At 48.0% G+C, this 19,571-nt stretch overlaps 2 protein-coding genes across 4 annotated transcripts in view; one reads left to right on the top strand and one right to left on the bottom strand.

Annotated features, from left to right (window-relative positions):
* LOC137432380 (uncharacterized) overlaps nucleotides 1-19,571 on the top strand; it is a 515,673-nt gene that overhangs the window by 315,961 nt on the left and 180,141 nt on the right. The gene's annotated exons all lie outside the window — the stretch shown is intronic.
* Nucleotides 557-7,378, bottom strand: LOC144893258 (uncharacterized). The gene is made up of 2 exons (XM_078783136.1): nucleotides 7,150-7,378; nucleotides 557-5,361 (listed from the first exon to the last, which is right to left on the bottom strand). Exons 1-2 carry the CDS (start codon nucleotides 7,315-7,317, stop codon nucleotides 4,192-4,194), a joined length of 1,338 nt encoding a protein of 445 aa, XP_078639262.1. The 5' UTR covers nucleotides 7,318-7,378; the 3' UTR covers nucleotides 557-4,191.

A 19,571-nucleotide genomic window follows, 5' to 3' on the forward strand; every position in this document is an offset into this window, starting at 1 on the left:
GTAAAAGACTCCATTTATATAAACACATCCATAATATTATGTTAAATGTTGATAGGAGGGTCTTTGTAGTGTCTTACACAATGATTTACGGGAGACATCAATGGGTAAATGAGTACAGTTCATAGCGGGTAGTAAACTAATTTGGAACACCACTGCCATCATCTTTTCACCAAACAGAATAGTTTAAAATGCAAACATCTCACAACCATGTGTGTAAATGAAGAAAAAACATACCCCTTATTTATTTTATATCTCTGTTCATCCAGTTGAATGTTTGCTTGAAAAACTTACATCCAGTACCATCCTCGCTTGTGCTCATACTTTATTACAAAATATTTCCCTCTTTTTACAGTGTTTTCATTTACTAAATTTTGTTTCTCCTATTTCATACCTCGGACACAGGCACTTTCTTTTCCCCTCCACTCCCTCCCCCCCCCCCCTCTCTTTATCTTTCTTTTCCTTTTGTCCTTTCTCTCCGTCACTCTCCTCTCACATCTAAGTATTCGTACATGTAATGTTACAAACGAACTGCGTACAGTGAAATGAGTAACATGTGTCTTGGTTGGTGTCTTTAATACAAGCTGAAGACATAATAAAAATCATCAATTCATGATAATGTCAATCACTGAAAAGAAGCATACATCATAATATTATGTTAAAACCTGCAAAATATTTATAACTAGCCGAAACCCGTGGAACATCCACGGAAGGGAGGATGTGGTGTATGGATAGAGTGTACCATTATGGATGGCATAGGGGAGCGCTCATGGGATCTTCTTCTTCCGTTAAGCTCCAATTTTTTCTCTTTAAGTTAAGTCCAATCAGTCCTCTCTGCTCGAAGTGCTCAGGCCATGCCTGCCCGCTCTCATACTTTTATTGCCGTTCGGTGTAGAAAGGGATTGACATATCGTTCGTCTGTTTCAGCTCGTTATCTTTAAGCTTCCTTACGTCTCGCCACCTGCTACACCTCTCTGAGTTACGAGGATTTATGCAACGCACCCCGAGTATCGCAACGTCACTCCATTGAACTTTATTAAAATGACGATAAAGACGTTTCCTTATATATCCTAATTTAAAATGTTCAAGGGAATAAAAAGACCATTTGGTTCACACCACCCATGTTCACACCACTCGACTGTCCAATCAGCGGACGGCTCGCTTCGCCTTCGCCCAGCAGACGCCAATACGATGGCGTCGTAAGATGGCGTCGTATCGGCAGTTAATCGGATGCTTTTGGGCCCCGACGTCGGCTAATTCAGATTTTTCGAGTATGGCTGTACGTGATAAACAAAGAGCGCGGTTCGTAGATCGTAAATCCATTAGTGCTGTGGGCATCGGGTCACTGGGTGCGGCGTAAAAGGGATAACAAAGTCGAGTCCTTACGCTATTATTATATAAACTAGCCGAAACCCGTGGAACATCCACGGACGGAAGGATGTGGTGTATGGATAGAGTGTACCATTATGGATGGCATAGGGGAGTGCTCATGGGATCTTCTTCTTCCGTTAAGCTCCAATTTTTTCTCTTTAAGTTAAGTCCAATCAGTCCTCTCTGCTCGAAGTGCTCAGGCCATGCCTGCCCGCTCTCATACTTTTATTGCCGTTCGGTGTAGAAAGGGATTGACATATCGTTCGTCTGTTTCAGCTCGTTATCTTTAAGCTTCCTTACGTCTCGCCACCTGCTACACCTCTCTGAGTTACGAGGATTTATGCAACGCACCCCGAGTATCGCAACGTCACTCCATTGAACTTTATTAAAATGACGATAAAGACGTTTCCTTATATATCCTAATTTAAAATGTTCAAGGGAATAAAATGACCATTTGGTTCACACCACCCATGTTCACACCACTCGACTGTCCAATCAGCGGACGGCTCGCTTCGCCTTCGCCCAGCAGACGCCAATACGATGGCGTCGTAAGATGGCGTCGTATCGGCAGTTAATCGGATGCTTTTGGGCCCCGACGTCGGCTAATTCAGATTTTTCGAGTATGGCTGTACGTGATAAACAAAGAGCGCGGTTCGTAGATCGTAAATCCATTAGTGCCGTGGGCATCGGGTCACTGGGTGCGGCGTAAAAGGGATAACAAAGTCGAGTCCTTACGCTATTATTATATAGATGATGTGGCATTATATATTTCTCAGAACATTTAAAAGCAAGGTTTAGGTTGTAACTGGTTATCATTTACGCAATGAAGCAATCTTTGTCAATTTCATTAAGTCATGATGAAATGAATTCAGTAATGATCTTCAAGTCTTGCCCTTTAAAGCAATTTTTAACACACGGTCCTGTTATCTAACATCACAATAAACTTTCAAGATATGTGTTTAAAGATAATAAGACATCAACAAAATGAACTATTGTCAGGTCGACCTTTTATGGCTGTTTACCGCATTCCTATCTAAGTATTTGTAGTTTCAAACAAACATCGTACTTGTATGGAAATAAAAGTGTACATATATACATGTACGTGCAGCCACGTATCTCATTTCAAATGTGCAAATTTCTTCAAAAATCGAAAGGATGTTTCAATTTTGTTTCTATTTCTTCGACACATGAGCATTAAATTTTAAGATTCAAGTGACAACATACCCACAAACACATACCAAGGCAAATTTTCCACATAATGGTATATGTGGAATGTGGGAAATGAGATTAAAACTTTGTAGTTTAAAATATGAACAATATACAATGATCCTAATAATTATACACATACAATCATAAATAATAAACACACTTAAAGAGTAACAATAATTTGATAACCTTTCACACCTTTCATAGTAGTATTCAATAAACATTAGAGTTATGCATGTCATATGCATGTCATGAAAAGCATGGCATAATTTCTCCAGGCACACATATTCCTTCATTTTCATTCATGGCGGTATATGTATGGATAACATTATAGGTAGGCAAAGAACATACACTATGTCCTTTCATTTGGTATCTTTTTTTTCCGATTTCACTTGAGATGGTGAGAAATTATCTTCACAAACCGTTACGTGTATCACAATTCCACTATTTCAAAAAAGTACACGGTTTATCAAAATGCTAATCAAGTTATTATTCAAGGTTTCAATTCAATCTAATCAAGTTAATCAAGTTATTCTAATCAATCAAAAACATGATGTGCATAATTCATATTTTGTGTGGAATAACCAGTATGTATTAACTTTGATATTCTATTAAAAATAGCAAAAAGGAAACACCTACATGGGGCTATGCTAAGTCACCTTCCTCCCTTATTTCTTTTCCCTCAGACAAAACGAAACAAAATAACAGAAGCAGTCATTGCATGGTGAAGGATGATGAAGACAAATCAAACAAACTATATCTCATCCTCTGAGTCAGGGGTGTCAGTTTCATAGTGTTCGAGTTCCTCTGCTGAAACCGAAACATTTTCACACCCTACACAAGAACAAAGGTCTGTGCGAGGAAGCTTGTTGGCCAAACAAGAACATCGCCGTTGTGAACACTGCATCTTCTTGCATGAGCAGTGTGACAACTCTATAACACTTGCAGGTGCAGGGGGAAGCCCCATCCAATCGACCACTAGCTCATCACAATCTGCTTTCCATCCATGATTTTTTGGAGATGGAATGTTTGGCATGGTCTCAAGACATTGCTTATGGATTGCTGCCTGATAGTTTGCACGTTGTATATGTTTGTGCAATGAATCCTTATTAGGTGGCAAACATTTCTCTACACATCTTCCTGTCTTGAACATCTGACACCTGGCCTGATTCACATCTTTGCAGTTAGTCTGGCCATAGAGTGCACAAGTCGTCCATCCAGGTAGGGTGTCAATATTGGAATCTGGTACCTTGCATAGAAAGTAGGCATCATCCAATGTTCGTGCATCTTCCTGCATGTGCACATAATGTGTGAGCTCCACCAATACACCCTCACCATACGGCTCTGGACCTGCCCTCTGTCCTCCAGTGTACAATTCAATATTTGGAATGGGTGGCTGAAGGGATCTCTTTCTCGATCTTGCTAGAGAATGCTGTTCTGGTTCTTCTGCAGCAGGCTGGTTTCCATGCTGAATAATTATTCCATTGGTATTATGAGTAGTGCCCTTTCCCGACAAAGTCTCCTCCCCGAAATCGTTATTGTCCCAAACTAATGTAGTATGCATGTGGGGTTTGATGTTCGGTGGGGATGTACTCCTCTCCTCGTTTGAGCTGCAACTCAGCAAGGGCTGTATCGTGTTCTCGGACTGCTGAATTTGAGGTACAATGTCCCAGGCCATTCAACAGCCCAATTAACTGAGCTGAACCGGTAAGATGACGCCCAGACATTGCCAAAGCTGAATGTTTTGGCATTAATCGCTTTCCTTTCATTCCAAGATTCATGATATCCTGACACGCAGATACAAAAATTTTTACTGCTGGAATCATCTACATTTACACGCGAATCCTGTGGGGGGAAATCACTTGTGATGCCTGTAGTCCATGCCAGGAAATTGAACAGTTCATCTGGAACTATGTTGTGTGCTGCTTGTAGAGTCAATTCCTTGGAACTTGGTGGCCACTTCAGTGGAGGGGTGGCATCACGTTTGTCTTTAATGGAACTCTTCAGTGCCAGAGCAGCGTGGTACAGGGGTCTACATTTCATCTGAGTTGTAATCCTGCTGGTTGTAGCACCCATTCTGACATCAGTGTCAGTGTCTGCATCGTCAGCACTTTCCGATGAGTCGTTCACTGCTTCCCCTGCAATCTCTGCTGTGGAAAGATCCTCAACAAACACAAGATCACTTTCATTACTTTTTGATGACTTGACAAATTTGAGGAATGGATATGACTGTAGTAATCTTCTTTTAAGGCTGTATGTCTTGTAGGATGGGATTTTCATGCCCTCCTCTTCTTCTACACACTTCTTGAACAAGTAATTTAACTTTGTTAACCTCAAAATTTCTCTATTTTTGACAATTCTCTCTTCAACAACTCTTTGGCAAAAACATTTATACCCCTCGTCATACAAAAAAACCTCTTGGGGGTTTTTCACATCGTTTTTGCTTAGAAATCTAGTGTAAGACTTAAAACAGCTCTTATGATACCTAGCTTCTAGTGCTACTAGATCTTTCCCTCTGATGTTAATGAGGAGGGCCTCATCTTTCCTCATCTCAGCTGCAGTGACCAGCTTACCAGCTGTTCTAGTCTCACAATGAACCAACTGTTCCTTTCTTCTTTTTCTGCTGTGTGGTTCTACAATGTTCTTGTCTGCAAACGAGACAGCATACTGGCAGTAGATGGGAGGATCTTGAGCCCGCCGCCCTGGAATGGGACATCTTTGACCGCAGAGGTCTGATCTTGGAAGCCACTTCGTCTTGTCCCTGGTCATGTTCAGCAGATGCATCAGCTGCATTAAAGAAAGGGGACCAGTAGGGAGAGCAGTGGGAAAACAAGAAAAATATGAGGAATGAGAAACAAAAAGAAATACAAAGTTTACAACTTTACACACCCTTCAAAAATAATTTAATCATTTTTAGTTGTATGATAGGAAATTCTGACATCTATAGGTCTAGATTATCTAAGGTCCGTAAACATTCTATGGGTTACCAGCCACCTGGTGATATAATGGTGATATAAAGTTGCAGACCAAACAAACCAACACTCAAAGTGGTGATATAATGCTGGATAAGCTCATTTTATTGAAAATATAACATATAATCACATATAAGAATATATTTACTTACATTGGTCACTGCTTTGAGGCACGAGTGCAGGCTTCTTCCTCGCTCTCTCGATTAGTATGAAAAAATTCATACTAATCGAATCAAGCGTTGTACTTGTCGAATTATGACGTCATAATTAAAGTACTGATGACATCATCATTAACATACCTTATTCCCAAAAGCGGAGTACTTGACAACGAGCCATGTTTCAGTTTTTTTCCATGGAGCGGTTTCGGAGATATAGAGGTGCAACCTTTTTTCGATTTTTCCAAGATGGCGCCTGTACCATGTGACCTATGACGTCATAATTATCATTTTAAAAATTCCACAGCAGGACTCGCTCATATTATATGGGTTACCAGCCACCTGAAAATTTGTTCAGCTTGTTCTTTTATTCCTCCATGTATGACGTCAACAATATGTGATATAAACTTCTCTATAAATACAAATTGATATGACTTATTGTTGACTTCATACATGGAGGAATAAGAGAACAAGCTGAACAAATTTTCAGGTGGCTGGTAACCCTTAGAATGTTCACGATACGGTGGCTGCTAACTGTAAACTCTACTCTCTAGCTTAACTTATGCCGTACCTAGTTAGCCATGAAATTTAAACGTAACAGGAACTAAAATTAAAATCTACAGGGTATATCCCATAAATCTTGGTAGGAACCAAAATATTTCTGAAAGAGAATTTAAAAAACTAGCACAGAGGTAAGTGCGGCAGCAAAACAAAATAATCTAGGCTAGCAGTAGCACTGAACTGTACAACAACAACAACAACAACATGCATTTTAAGGCCATTTTCCCTGCTAGAGCGGGGGTTAGCCTTGCGGTCCCCATGACAATCTTCTCCATTTTGCCCTATTTTCTGCATCTCTCCTTGTTAACCCCCTTGCCCGCATTTCTTCTTCCACCATCTTTAGCCAAGTCTTTCTCGGTCTTCCCCGTCCTCCTCTTCCTTCTACATTAACTTCCATCACTCTTCTCAACCAGTCACTTTCATCCTTCCTCAATACATGACCAAACCATCTCAACCTGTTCCTCTTCACAGCATCAATCACAGGCTCTATTCCCATCATCTTTCGCAATTCATCATTTGTCTTCCTCTCTCTCAACGATACTCCGCACATCCATCGAACCATTCGCATTTCCACCCTTTCCAGCCTTCGTTGCTGCTCTACGTTCATTACCCATGTCTCGCTCCCATAAATCACAACACTTCTCACACATGCAGCATACACCTTTCCCTTCAGCTTCAGCGACACTCTCCTCCTCATCAGCACGCCAATGAACTGTACGATCAAAATAAACACTACACAGATCTCAGTACATGGGGGCATGTGGGTGGATTGTGCTTTTGCATTTTGTAGACCAAACAAACCAACACTCAAAGTGGTGATATAATGCTGGATAAGCTCATTTTATTGAAAATATAACATAATCACATATAAGAATATATTTACTTACATTGGTCACTGCTTTGAGGCACGAGTGCAGGCTTCTTCCTCGCTCTCTCGATCTTGCACTTGTCGGTGTATCGCATGCAGCACTTGCGATGATACCCGGCTTGACAGGGAACGGCATCGAGTATTTCTGGTGCTCTAACCAGCTCCAATCCAAAAGTATTGATTGCATTTTGTGCAATTTCAGCTTCTCTGGTATCTGTAGATTTCCACTGATGAACACTTGTGATGAATTTTTGCCAACTAACTTCCGAAAACAAAGTAATCTTTTCTCTTGCACCAGTAATAATGTGCATGCAACATGCCATTGCTGTGCCCAGGTAGCTCAGCTGCATGGGTCAAGGGCTGTGATTGGCCAATTCTGTGACACTTGCAGATACAGCATCTGTGATTGGTCTGTTAAGGCATTCAGTATGACATCATCATGCTAGATTCTGGCTGGGGAAGTGTATATTTTTGCATGCAAATTTCTCAAAAATGCTCAGTTTTTAGTGATGGGAACATTAAAAATAGTAATTAATGACCTAATATCTATTGCTCTTGCAAATATCCAGTAGCCCCCAAGTGGGGACTACGGAAAAGTGGATTTTGGAGTCTTGGCCCATGGGCTAAAGTGCGAAAAGCATTTACATCCAAATCCGAATCCATCACAAATGTCAAATCATCATTTTACCTTTTCGTTGAATATATGCTGGTGCATGTAGGGCAAAATGGAGAAGATTGTCATGGGGCCAGCAAGGCTAACCCCCACTCTAGCAGGGAAAATGGCCTTAAAATGCCTGTTGTTGTTGTTGTTGTTGCATGTGCCGTTCATCACGTTTCTGAGTTAAGTATGATGACGTTCAGGAAGAAGAAGAAGCCGTACCACCAAGTTCGACAGCTTCCGGAATAGTTTTATTATTTGTGTTCAAATGTCTGGTGATTGTTTTGTATTTATTTATGCAAATGTGTACTTGTATATAACTGTCATTAATCAAAAAGGCTTAGGCACTGTAGGAGCCAATCTCTGCAATAGATCACTCACAATGTTGGACAAATACAGAGCAATCTATTAGTCACATGGACATGGAGAGACAGGCATATGAGTGAAGAAGAAGCGCATACTTCACCCCGAACCCAATCCCTGAGACAACTAGCCCTGAGCTACTCATTTTCACACTCAGCTCAAATGTGATTATGTAACTAGATGGTATTTATAGAATACTTACCCGGCGCAGTCAACTTGGTGTGAGCCAACTCTTCTGTTTTTGAACGTTTCTTTTTTTTTGATCCAATATTGCTGCCACACCACGTGAGCGATGACATCATATATTTATATTCTCTAATATAATTGTTGCATAGATCACGCTCAATACATTTCAAACTGATCAGACTAAGCGTTGTCCCTGTCGAATTATGACGTCATAATTATGGCACCAATGACGTCATCGTTAACAACACCCCATATGTAGTTATTTACAATGAGCCACGTTTCAATTTTTCCCATAGAGCAGTTTTGGAGATATAGAGGTGCAACGTTTTTCGGTTTTTCCAAGATGGCGCCTGTAACACGACCTATGACGTCATGATTGTCATTAGAATATTCTAAAGGAGGAGGCGCTCCTATGGTGAAAATTTCATGCCCATCAGACCAACAGTTGCTGAAAAAAATGAATAATGATCGGATGGATAAGTGTTGTATTTGTCGAATTATGACATCATAACGAAGGCACCGATGACATCATCATTAACATATCTTATTCCCCATGGAGAGTCGTTGACAATGAGCTCGGTCTCCATTTTCTCCATGGAGTGGTTTCAGAGATATAGAGGCGTGAAGTTTTTCCAAGATGGCGCCTGTACCACGAGACCTATGACGTCATAATAATCATTAAAATATTCTAGAGGATGAGGCGCTCCTATGGTGAAAATTTCGTGTCAATCGGACCAAGAATTGCAGAGAAAAAAAAATTCATACTAATCGAATCAAGCGTTGTACTTGTCGAATTATGACGTCATAATTAAAGTACTGATGACATCATCATTAACATACCTTATTCCCAAAAGCGGAGTACTTGACAATGAGCCATGTTTCAGTTTTTTTCCATGGAGCGGTTTCGGAGATATGGAGGTGCAACCTTTTTCGATTTTTCCAAGATGGCGCCTGTACCATGTGACCTATGACGTCATAATTATCATTTTTTAAATTCCACAGCAGGACCCGCTCATATTCTGAAAATTTCGTGCCAATCGGACTAACAGTTGCAGAGGATTTTTTTTTTCATGCTGATCAGATCAAGTGTGTACTTGTCGAATTATGACGTCATAATTAAGGCACCAATGACATCGTCATCAACATATCTTATTCCCCATGGTGAGTACTTGACAATGAGCCATGTTTCCATTTTTGCCATTGAGCGGTTTGGGAGATATAGAGGTGTAACATTTTCCCTAGATGGCGCCTGTACCACGTGACCTATGACGTAATAATATTCATTAAAATATTCTACAGGAGGAGGCCCTCCTATGGTGAAAATTTTATGTCAATCGGACCAACGGTTGCCGAGAAAAATGGATTTTTAAAATGCAGACACGGCACACACTAACAACTGCAGACACGTACGAACATGAATGCTTAACCCCGCTTTTCGCTTCGCGAGCGCAGGGTAATTACTGACGCACATTGCACATTTTATCCTTAATCCGGAACTAGCGTTCTGCCTACAAGCCTTTGAAAGTTTGCAATAACAACTTACTTCCCTGCAAAAAAAGATGACATGTTCCTGCCAGGACTTGCATGACTGACATTGGCTTGTTTCCCAGGCCTGATGGAGAGCAGCTTTGTTGTAAACAGGATATATTTAATTACACGAAAGGTCAGTACATTATTTCGTTTCTACACTGCAAGCTTTGATGCACTCAAGGGTGCACTCTGCAAGCTGCACTCAAGTGTTTCTAAATCTACTTTTAGTTGGCCAGGAATGACGATCATTGTTTATTTATTTTTAATCTACTTCTGCAGTTCCCACTTTGTCACTCCTGACAATTAATTAGCTAATCCCCTCCCCCAGCCGCATTTCTTCACTTCCCCCAGGTCGATATTTTCCCCCTATCTGGATCCCAGGGTAGCACCAGAATCGAGTCCCAATAGTCCCAAAAGTCCCAATAGGGGGTCCATACCATTCTAAGAGCAGACCAGGAGCAGCTTGGAAGGGAATTACCCAAAAATTTACCATGCACCAGTTGTACCCATTTACCCATTAGTTCTACATATTAGTGTTGTAATCATGAAAAAAAAAAAACATTCAGCAAAATTTTTAAATCAAAATTAAAATGAAAAATGAAAATAAAGTCAGCAAAATAAATTAACACGTGGAATAACGTAGAAAACTAGATGGTATTCATAGAATACTTACCCTGCGCAGTCAACTTGGTGTGTGTCAACTCTTCTATTTTTGAACGTTTCTTTTTTTTGATCCAATATGGCTGCCAGACCACGTGAGCGATGACATCATAAATTGATATTCTCTAAATAATTGTTGCATAGATCATGCTCAATAAATTTCAAATTGATCAGACTCAGCGTTCGCCCTGTCGAATTATGACGTCATAATTATGGCACTGAAGGAGTCCGGGCTCCAGCAGAATACGGACAAAAGGATGGCAAGGCACAAACTCGTCCGAGAAGATATTTATTCGTAAAACCAACTCGGGAACACTGAAAAGCCCGTTTATCGGGCTGCATTATAAAGCACAACCAGAAACCGAAACCGAAAGCCACGCCTCGCTTGAGAGGCGTGCTTCGGTGGTCACGTGATCAACAGGTGTAGCTGATTATACCCGCACGCGCGGCACGCTTCGGTGGTCACGTGATCAACAGGTGTAGCTGATTATACCCGCACGCGCGGCACGCTTTGGTGGTCACGTGACCAGCCACTCTGGAGCCGTGGTTCCCCGCCGGTGACGTCACCGGCTGGAGCAAGGAGATTCTGATGCTGGTCTTGCTTGGGGACCCATGGGTCGCTACACACACCCCCCCAGAATGGACTTGGTCCAGGGAGGTCAACTTGAGGGGGGTCCGGATGACCCGACCGAAACGACCCCTGGCCGATTGCGGGGGGGGGGGGGGGGGGGTGTCCGGTGTGGTGGTGGATGGTCGGACGGGGGGTGTAGTGGACGGGGGGCGGCCGCACCGCGGTGGTAGAGTCAGCCGTGGCGGCTGGCCGACGTCCATGTGGGCCGGTTTGAGGCGGTCCAGCGAGATCCGGTCCGCCCGGCCGCCGATGCTGACGATGAAGGACTTGTTGTCCCGGCGTAGGACCCGGAAGGGTCCTTCGTATGGTGGCCGGCGCGGCCCCCGGTGCGTGTCGTGGCGCACAAAGACGTACTCCGCCGTGCGGAGTGCTGGGGGGACGTAGGAGTGGGGGTCGCCGTGGCGGGACGTTGGCACCGGGGCGAAACGTTGGGCGGCCTCCTGGAAGTCCGTGCGCTGGCGCGCGCGGACCAGGGGCTGGTGGCGTCGGGCACGAACTCGCCCGGGACGCGGAGAGTCTGGCCGTACACCAGCTCAGCGGTGGACGCCTGGAGGTGCTCCTTGGGGGCCGTGCGGAGGCCCAAAAGGACCCACGGGAGCCGGTCGGCCCACCCGTCGTCCTGGAGGCCGGCCATGAGTGCGGCCTTCATGGAGCGGTGAAACCGCTCACACAACCCGTTGGCTTGGGGGTGGTAGGCCGTGGTGTGGTGCCGAGTGACTCCCAACGAGCGGGCGACCGCGCCCCAAAGTTCGGACGTGAACTGTGGGCCGCGGTCGGACGAGATGTCCGCCGGTGCGCCGAAGCGCGCGACCCAGGTGGCGATGAACGCCTGCGCCACGTCGGCGGTGGTGGTGGAGGTGAGGGGCACGGCCTCCGGCCACCTGGTGGTCCTGTCCACCATGGTGAGCAGGTGGGTGAACCCCCGCGATGGGGGCAGGGGACCCACCAGGTCCACGTGGACGTGGTCGAAACGCCGCTCGGGCACGGTGAAAGGAGCCAACGGAGCCAGGGTGTGACGGTGGACCTTGGCCCGCTGGCAGGCTGTGCAGGCGTTGGCCCAGTCGCGGACGTCCCGTCGCAACCCGTGCCAGACGAAGCGTGCCGACACCAGCTTCTGGGACGCCTTCCGGCCTGGGTGCGAGAGGTCGTGGAGGGAAGCGAAAATGCGGCGCCGCCAGGAGACCGGCACGACGGGGCGCGGTCGGCCTTGGGAGACGTCGCAAAGCAGGACCGTGCCCGCGAAGGGGACGTCAGCCAAGCGGAGGCCCGTGTCTGCCACCCTGAGCGCCTGCACCGTGCCGTCGGTGGCCTGGTCCGTCGCCATCAGGGCGAAATCCACGCCGAGGTGGACGGCGTTGGCGCCGGCCCGAGAAAGGCAGTCGGCCACGGTGTTGTCTTTCCCGGCGACGTGCCGGATGTCCGTGGTGTATTCCGACATGGCGGAGAGGTGGCGCTGCTGGCGGGCCGACCACGGCTCCCTGACCTTGGCCATTGCGAAAATCAATGGCTTGTGGTCGACAAAGGCCGTGAATGGGTGGCCCTCCAGGAGGTGGCGAAAATGGCGGACGGCCAGGTACAGCCCGAGGAGCTCGCGGTCGAACGTGCTGTACTTCAGCTCGTTGGGCAGGAGTTGCCGGCTGAAGAACGCGAGCGGCTGCCACGCCCCGTTCACCCATTGTTCATGGACTGCGCCCACGGCGTAGTCGGAGGCGTCCGTGGTGAGGGCGATGGGAGCATGGGGTACCGGGTGGGCCAGCAGCGTGGCGTTGGCGAGGGCCCGTTTCACGCCGGCAAAAGCCGCGTCCATGTCCGTGGACCAGACGACGTCGTGCTTCGCCGGCTGGCCGCGGAGGGCGGCGTACAAGGGCCGCATGAGTTGCGCCGCTCGGGGCACGAAGCGGTGGTAGAAGTTCACCATCCCGAGGAACTCCTGCAGCGCCTTGACGGAGCGGGGGCGCGGGAAAGCGGCGATGGCCTCGACTTTGGCCGGCAGCGGCACAGCGCCGTTCCGGGTGATGCGGTGGCCCAAAAGGTCGATCGTCGCCGCACCAAAGTGACATTTGGCCGGTTTGACAATCAAGCCGTGCTTGCTGAGGCGGCCGAAGAGCGTCCGGAGGTGGAGGAGGTGCTCGCCTCTGGACGTGCTGGCGACGAGGATGTCGTCCAGGTAGGTGAAGAGGAACGGCAGGTCGCGCAGCACGCCGTCCATCAGGCGCTGGAACGCCTGCGCCGCGGTTTTGAGGCCGAAGGGCATCCAGAGGAACTCAAAGAGGCCGAAAGGTGTGATCACGGCCGTCTTCGGGATGTCGGCCGGGCGGACGGGCACCTGGTGGTACCCCCGAATCAAGTCCACTTTAGAAAAAATGGTCCGCCCCGCCAACCGGGCGGAAAAATCCTGGATGTGCGGGACGGGGTACCTGTTCGTACCTGTTCGCGGTGCGAACGGGGGTAGTGGCGTCGTTGAGGCGGCGGTAGTCGCCGCATGGCCGCCATCCGCCCCCCGGCTTCGGGACGATGTGCAACGGCGAGGCCCAGGCGCTGCCGGAGCGCCGTACGATGCCGAGGCGCTCCAGCGCCGTGAACTCGGCCTTGGCGACGGCGAGTTTGGCGGGGTCGAGATGGCGAGCCCGGGCGTACACCGGCGGGCCCGTAGTGGGGATGTGATGCTCGATGCCGTGCCTCACCGCGATGGCCGAAAACGTCGGCCGCGTGAGGGCCGGGAACTCCGCGAGGAGACGTGCGAAGTCGTCCGCCAATGGGAGGCCGCAGGAAAACTCGGTGGGTGCGGCCCGGCTCAAGGCGCACGCCAGGGAGCTGAAAGTCTCGGCCTTGACGAGACGCCGGCGTTTCACGTCTACCAGCAGCCCGTGGGCGCACAAGAAATCGGCCCCGAGCAAAGCCATGGGGATGTCCGCCGTCACGAACTCCCAGTGAAAGAGCTGGCTGCCGAAGCAGAGGGCGACGGTGCGTGGGCCGAAAGTGCGGATGGCGGAGCTGTTGGCCGCGACCAATGGGGGGCTGCAGACGGCGGCCCACCTGTCCTCCGCCGAAGCGGGAATGATGCTCAGCTGGGCGCCGGTGTCACAGAGGAAGCGCCGCCCCGATGCTCGGTCCGCGATGAACAGCAGGTTTCCGGAACGGCCGACGTTCATTGCTGGGAGGGAACGCCAGCTCGCCCATTTCCCGACTTGCCGAACGTGCACCGGGGTCGGCATGATCGGGCCTGCCGCCCGAACCTGGCATGGAAATAGCACCAGGCCGGGTCCGGCGGGGGCTCCGGTCGACGCGTCGGGACCGGGCGACGCGGCGTCGCCGCTGCCAGTCGTGCCGGCCCGGCGGTCTCCGGGAAGGAGACTGCGTCGCGGGCGTCGGGCGGGTGGGCAGGAAGGCTCCCGGCCGCCACCCCGACGAGCTGGCTCGCCGCTCCGGCGAACTGGCTTGCCGAAGCGATCTTGTCGGCCTCCTTGGCGAGGTCGCGGGGGTTTACGATGGTCGTACCTGCCAGGGCGACCCGTACCGGGGCCGGGAGCTGGCGAAGAAAGAGCTCCTGAAACAGGAAATCCGAGGGGTGCTCGCCGAGCAACGCGAGCATGTAGTCCATGCGCTCGGACGGGCGCATATCGCCGAGCTCAGGTAGGTCGAGCAGGCGTCGTGCGCGCTCAGCCGGGGAAAGGGCGAACGCGCCCAGCAGAAGTGCCTTGATGGCGTCGTACTTGCCGTCAGCGGGCGGGTTCTGGAGGAAGCTCAGGCAGCGGGCGGCGGTCGCGGAGCCGAGCGCGGCGACCACGTAATGGTAGCGGGTGGCGTCCTCCGTGATGCCACGCAGGGCGAACTGGGAGTCCGCCTGCGCGAACCAGACGGCGGCATGTGCTTTCCAGAAGGTGGGCAGTTTGAGGGACACTGCGGTGTCCATCGCGTGTTGCAAATTCGGGGTCACCAGTGAAGGAGTCTGGGCTCCAGCAGAATACGGACAAAAGGATGGCAAGGCACAAACTCGTCCGAGAAGATATTTATTCGTAAAACCAACTCGGGAACACTGAAAAGCCCGTTTATCGGGCTGCATTATAAAGCACAACCAGAAACCGAAACCGAAACCGCTTCGGTGGTCACGTGATCAACAGGTGTTGCTGATTATACCCGCACGCGCGGCACGCTTTGGTGGTCGTGACCAGCCACTCTGGCACCGTGGTTCCCCACCGGTGACGTCACCGGCTGGAGCAAGGAGATTCTGATGCTGGTCTTGCTTGGGGGACCCATGGGTCGCTACAGCACCATTGACGTCATCGTTAACAACACCCATTCCCTATATGGAGTTATTTACAATGAGCCACGTTTCAATTTTAAAAATGCTGACACGGCACACACTTTACTTTACTGAAATGCAGAAACAAATGTTATATTTTTGTCAAAAATTGGTGGAATTTCACCAAATCTGTTTTGGTCGTGTGTTAATATACCTCAGCGATTGACAAATCTGAAATCAGAATTTTATTTGAAGGCAAAATGACCCCGTGAGGTTGCTCCATACTTTGCCTGCTCGTCATGTGCAGTGTGATAATTAATTCCTTGCCCAGGCCAGAAGACTCTTCTTCTTCATGCAATAACAACTTCTAGCTTCCAGACCGTACACCCAATCATCTTGAAATTTTGCACACTTGTTACACTTCATTACCTCGACTATAATATAAAGTTTCACGTCGATCAATGAAGTGGTTCAAGAGTTATAAATTTTTAAATATTTACATTTAATTATTTATATCTGCCAAACCACGTCACTTATCGCAAATTCCAAAAGGTCATTTTAGTAGACTGATATGCTGAAAACATCTGTGGTGTCCCTCGATAGGATCAAAAATGAGGGAGGCGCTAGGTTTTAAAAGTTTTTAAAACGTCATAACTCCGCAACCATGTGACGCATGACGTCATGCTCGCTGACTTTTTTGTTCGAGATGGGTATGCAACTCTGCTTGCGAAGTTCAGCTTCGATCTGTTCAGTTGTTTTGGAGAAAATTGGATTTTAGTGGTTTTTCAGGCTTCTCACTCAAAACAATATGGCGGCTGAACCACGTGACCTACGACGTCATTATAATTTTATTTCTGCATCAATTTATACCGAGATGGTCAAGAAATTTCATCCTTATCGGATAAAGTTTTTTACTTGTCGAATTATGACGTCATAACGGCGGCACGTATGACGTCATCATTCACATATGTTATTCTGCATGGAGAGTTCTTTGCAATGAGACCTGTCTCAATTATTTATGTGCAGTGGTTTTTGAGATATAGAGGTGCAAATTTTTTGGTTTTTCCAAGATGGCGCACGTACCACATGACCTGTGACATCATAATATTCATTAAAATATTCTACAGACGGAGGCCCTCCTATGGTGAAAATTTAATGTCAATCGAACATGGTTCGCCTGGGCAAACCCCTCTTTCTCATGAACGTACAGTCGGAAGTTTTGTTGTAATCTGGGAGGTCCAATGCTAGTGCTTCCATCAGCGCATGTTTCAAATGCACGAAACTTTGCTGCCGCTCAGCTGTCCAGTCAATTATGCGTGGCGCTGTTTTAAGAACAGCGTCCTGCAGGGGTCTCGCTACTAAAACGAAATCCGCTATCCACTCCCTACAGTATCCCACTGTTCCGAGGACTTGTCGCATTTGTCGCTTAGTTCTTGGCCTAAGAATTTCTTGGACCGCTTCCGTGCGTTCACGGGTAAGCTTCTGCTCGCCCTGTGTTAGCGTATGTCCCAGGTATACCATGCATGGTTCACAAAACTGCAACTTGTCCTTACTTACTTTATGACCTTTGTTTGCTCGGGCAGTCAGAAAGGTAACAGTATCTCTCAAGCATTTCTCTTTGTCGTTCGCGCAGATTAATAAGTCATCTACATGCTGGATTAATTTGGTTCCCGCTGAAAGTTCCACGTCTGTCCTGATGCAACGCTCGAGAAAACAAGGTGGGGCTATCGCAGAACCCTTGAGGGAGGACGGTCCAGGTGTATTGTTCACCTTCATAGGTGAAGGCAAACAGGAATTGGGTGGGAGTCCGGGTGGATGGGAACGGTGAAAAAGGTCGAACAAAGGTCTATCTCCAAGAACCATGCCACTTCGGGCGGAATGGCTGTCAGTATCGTGGCAGGATTGGGAACAACCGGGGTGATTCCTTCAATGAAGTTATTTACAGCCCGTAGATCCTGCACGAAGCGCCACATCGCCTTTCCTGGCTTCCTGACTGGGAGGATTGGAGTATTACACGGGCTGTGTACCTGAACCAGAATTCCCTGTTGTAACAGCGAGGCAACCACAGGTGCAATTCCCCCCCCCCCCCCCAGGTCTAATTGGGTATTGCCGTACCCTGGGGTAGGGCCCTGTGCTTTTTCTTTTTTTTTCTGTATCCAGGATCGAGGCTGGTAAAAGAGCTAACATTTATCACACAAAAAATCAAACAGACACACAAAACATATAATAAGGGTAGCGGTAGACAAGATGGGGAGAGAAGGGGAAGCACACAAACACAACATTTGAGAGCAGGGACATCGGGAGATCTGTGGGAGGGCTTGGGGGGAGGAGGCATGGGAAGGGGGGGAGGGGTGAGAGAAGTATAAAACACAAGGAAACTGCAAGGACTTCCAGGAAGGAAGTTGGTATTTCAAAAAAGTGAATCTGGGATGAAATTAGAGGTGGTAGAAAAGATCAAGGTTTTGGATGGGGGAAGATAAAAGATGGTGGTGAACAGCTGTTTTAAAGACCTGGCGGAAGGAGTGGGATTGAAAAGAGTGAGGGAGTTTGTTCCACAGGCGGGAGAAAAGAGGAATGAAGGAGTGAAGGTGAGCAGAGAGTCTTGATTTTGGCATTTAACCAGAAGAGGGTTGCAGGCAGATCTTGTGCGACCTGAAGGAATATTTGGGGGACAGAGCCCGGAGAGAGCTGGGGGAGCAAGGCCGGAGAGGAGTCGGTAGAGGACAGAAAGACCACCAACCTGCCTGCGGTGAGTAAGTGAAAGGTCCTCGGAGTTAGCTTCATCGCGGGAGATTCCAATGATTTTGAAAGCTTTGTTTTCAACAGCGTGAAGCCGAGATCGGTGTGAGGCATGAGCACCGGCCCAGAGGGGAGAACAGTATTCCATTGAGCTGCAGATGAAAGCCTTGTATGTGGTGAGGAGCTCAGGTGTGCCAGGGAAGGATTTCGTACGACGGAGGATGCCCACTCGGCGAATGGCTTTGGAGCCCAGATTTGAAATGTGGTTTTCCCAGGAAAGATCATGGCAGATAGTGAGACCCAAAAGCTTGAGTGACAGAACTTCTTGGAGAGGAATTTTCTGAAAGTGGATGGGAGGGTTGTCCAGTCGGTCTTTTCAGAGAGACATAGTAAGAGGGTGATATTTGTCAGGATTGAAAGACATGTTCCACTTGTTTGATCTGTCTGTGATTTTGGCCAGGTCTGCAGAGAGTGCGGAGGCTGCAGATTGCAGATCTGAGGGATGAGGAATGGAGCGACAGAGAGTGGAGTCATCAGCAAAGAGATAGAGAGGATTTTCAAGGGAATCAGAGAGATCATTGATGAAGACCAGAAAAAGCACAGGGCCCAGAACACTGCCTTGGGGAACTCCAGCCTGAACAGGAAGGGGAGATGAGATAAACCCATTCAGGGCCACACATTGACTACGACTAGAGAGGAAGCCTGCAAGCCAAGCGTGGACATTTCCATGGATACCATAGGAGAGTTTGGTGAACAGAGCGGGGTGCCAGACCATATCGAAGGCATGTGATATGTCAAGGGAGACAGCTCTAATTTCTGTTTGGCATTGAGGACCTCCATCCATTGTTGAGACAGCAGAAGCAGCATGTCCAGAGTAGAGTGTCCTGGTCTGAAACCAAATTGATGATCAGAGATCAGAGTTGAGGCATTCAGCTTTTTCACGTGCGGAGTCAGCTGTGTAGCCGTTTGAGGTAAGGGAGGGGATGGAGGGGGAACAAACACCAGAAACGGATTTGACCAGACGCCACCAGGATTTGGAAAAGGGAGACAGGTTTGAGAGTTCGGTCTTGAGAGTGGAGAGATATTGTTTCCTGGCTCTCCTGAGGGTGGACACACACTTGTTTCGGGCTTTGTGAAAGGAAATGACATTTCCTGCCGTTGGATTTGCTTTCCAGGTGGCGAAGGCAAGTTGTTTCTGGGCAATTGCCTCACCACAAGATTCCGTATACCATGGATGGGAGGAAGGGGATGACAACTGAAGTCGAGATGGGATAAATCTGTGCATGAGAGAGGGCAGTTTACTTAGGGAGAATTCCCAGGATGAGTTGATGTCAGAAGCGGGAAGAGATGGGAGACCAGTCCAGATGATTGATGGCTGCTTGAAGACTGTGCCAGTTGGCCTGTGTGAAATGCCAGACTGGTCGATGCTGA

Source organism: Myxine glutinosa, chromosome 8 (assembly GCF_964187855.1).
Source record: "Myxine glutinosa chromosome 8, kmMyxGlut1.1, whole genome shotgun sequence".
In the NCBI taxonomy this organism is placed as follows: Eukaryota; Metazoa; Chordata; class Myxini; order Myxiniformes; family Myxinidae; genus Myxine; species Myxine glutinosa.

Bases quoted from the DNA above. Each gene is read 5' to 3' on its own strand.
- LOC144893258 (XM_078783136.1), bottom strand. From the start codon at position 7,317: ATGCAATCAATACTTTTGGATTGGAGCTGGTTAGAGCACCAGAAATAC. The intron at 5,362-7,149 runs GTAAGTAAATAT...TCTTTAATGCAG, and splicing joins GCCTCAAAGCAGTGACCAAT to CTGATGCATCTGCTGAACAT.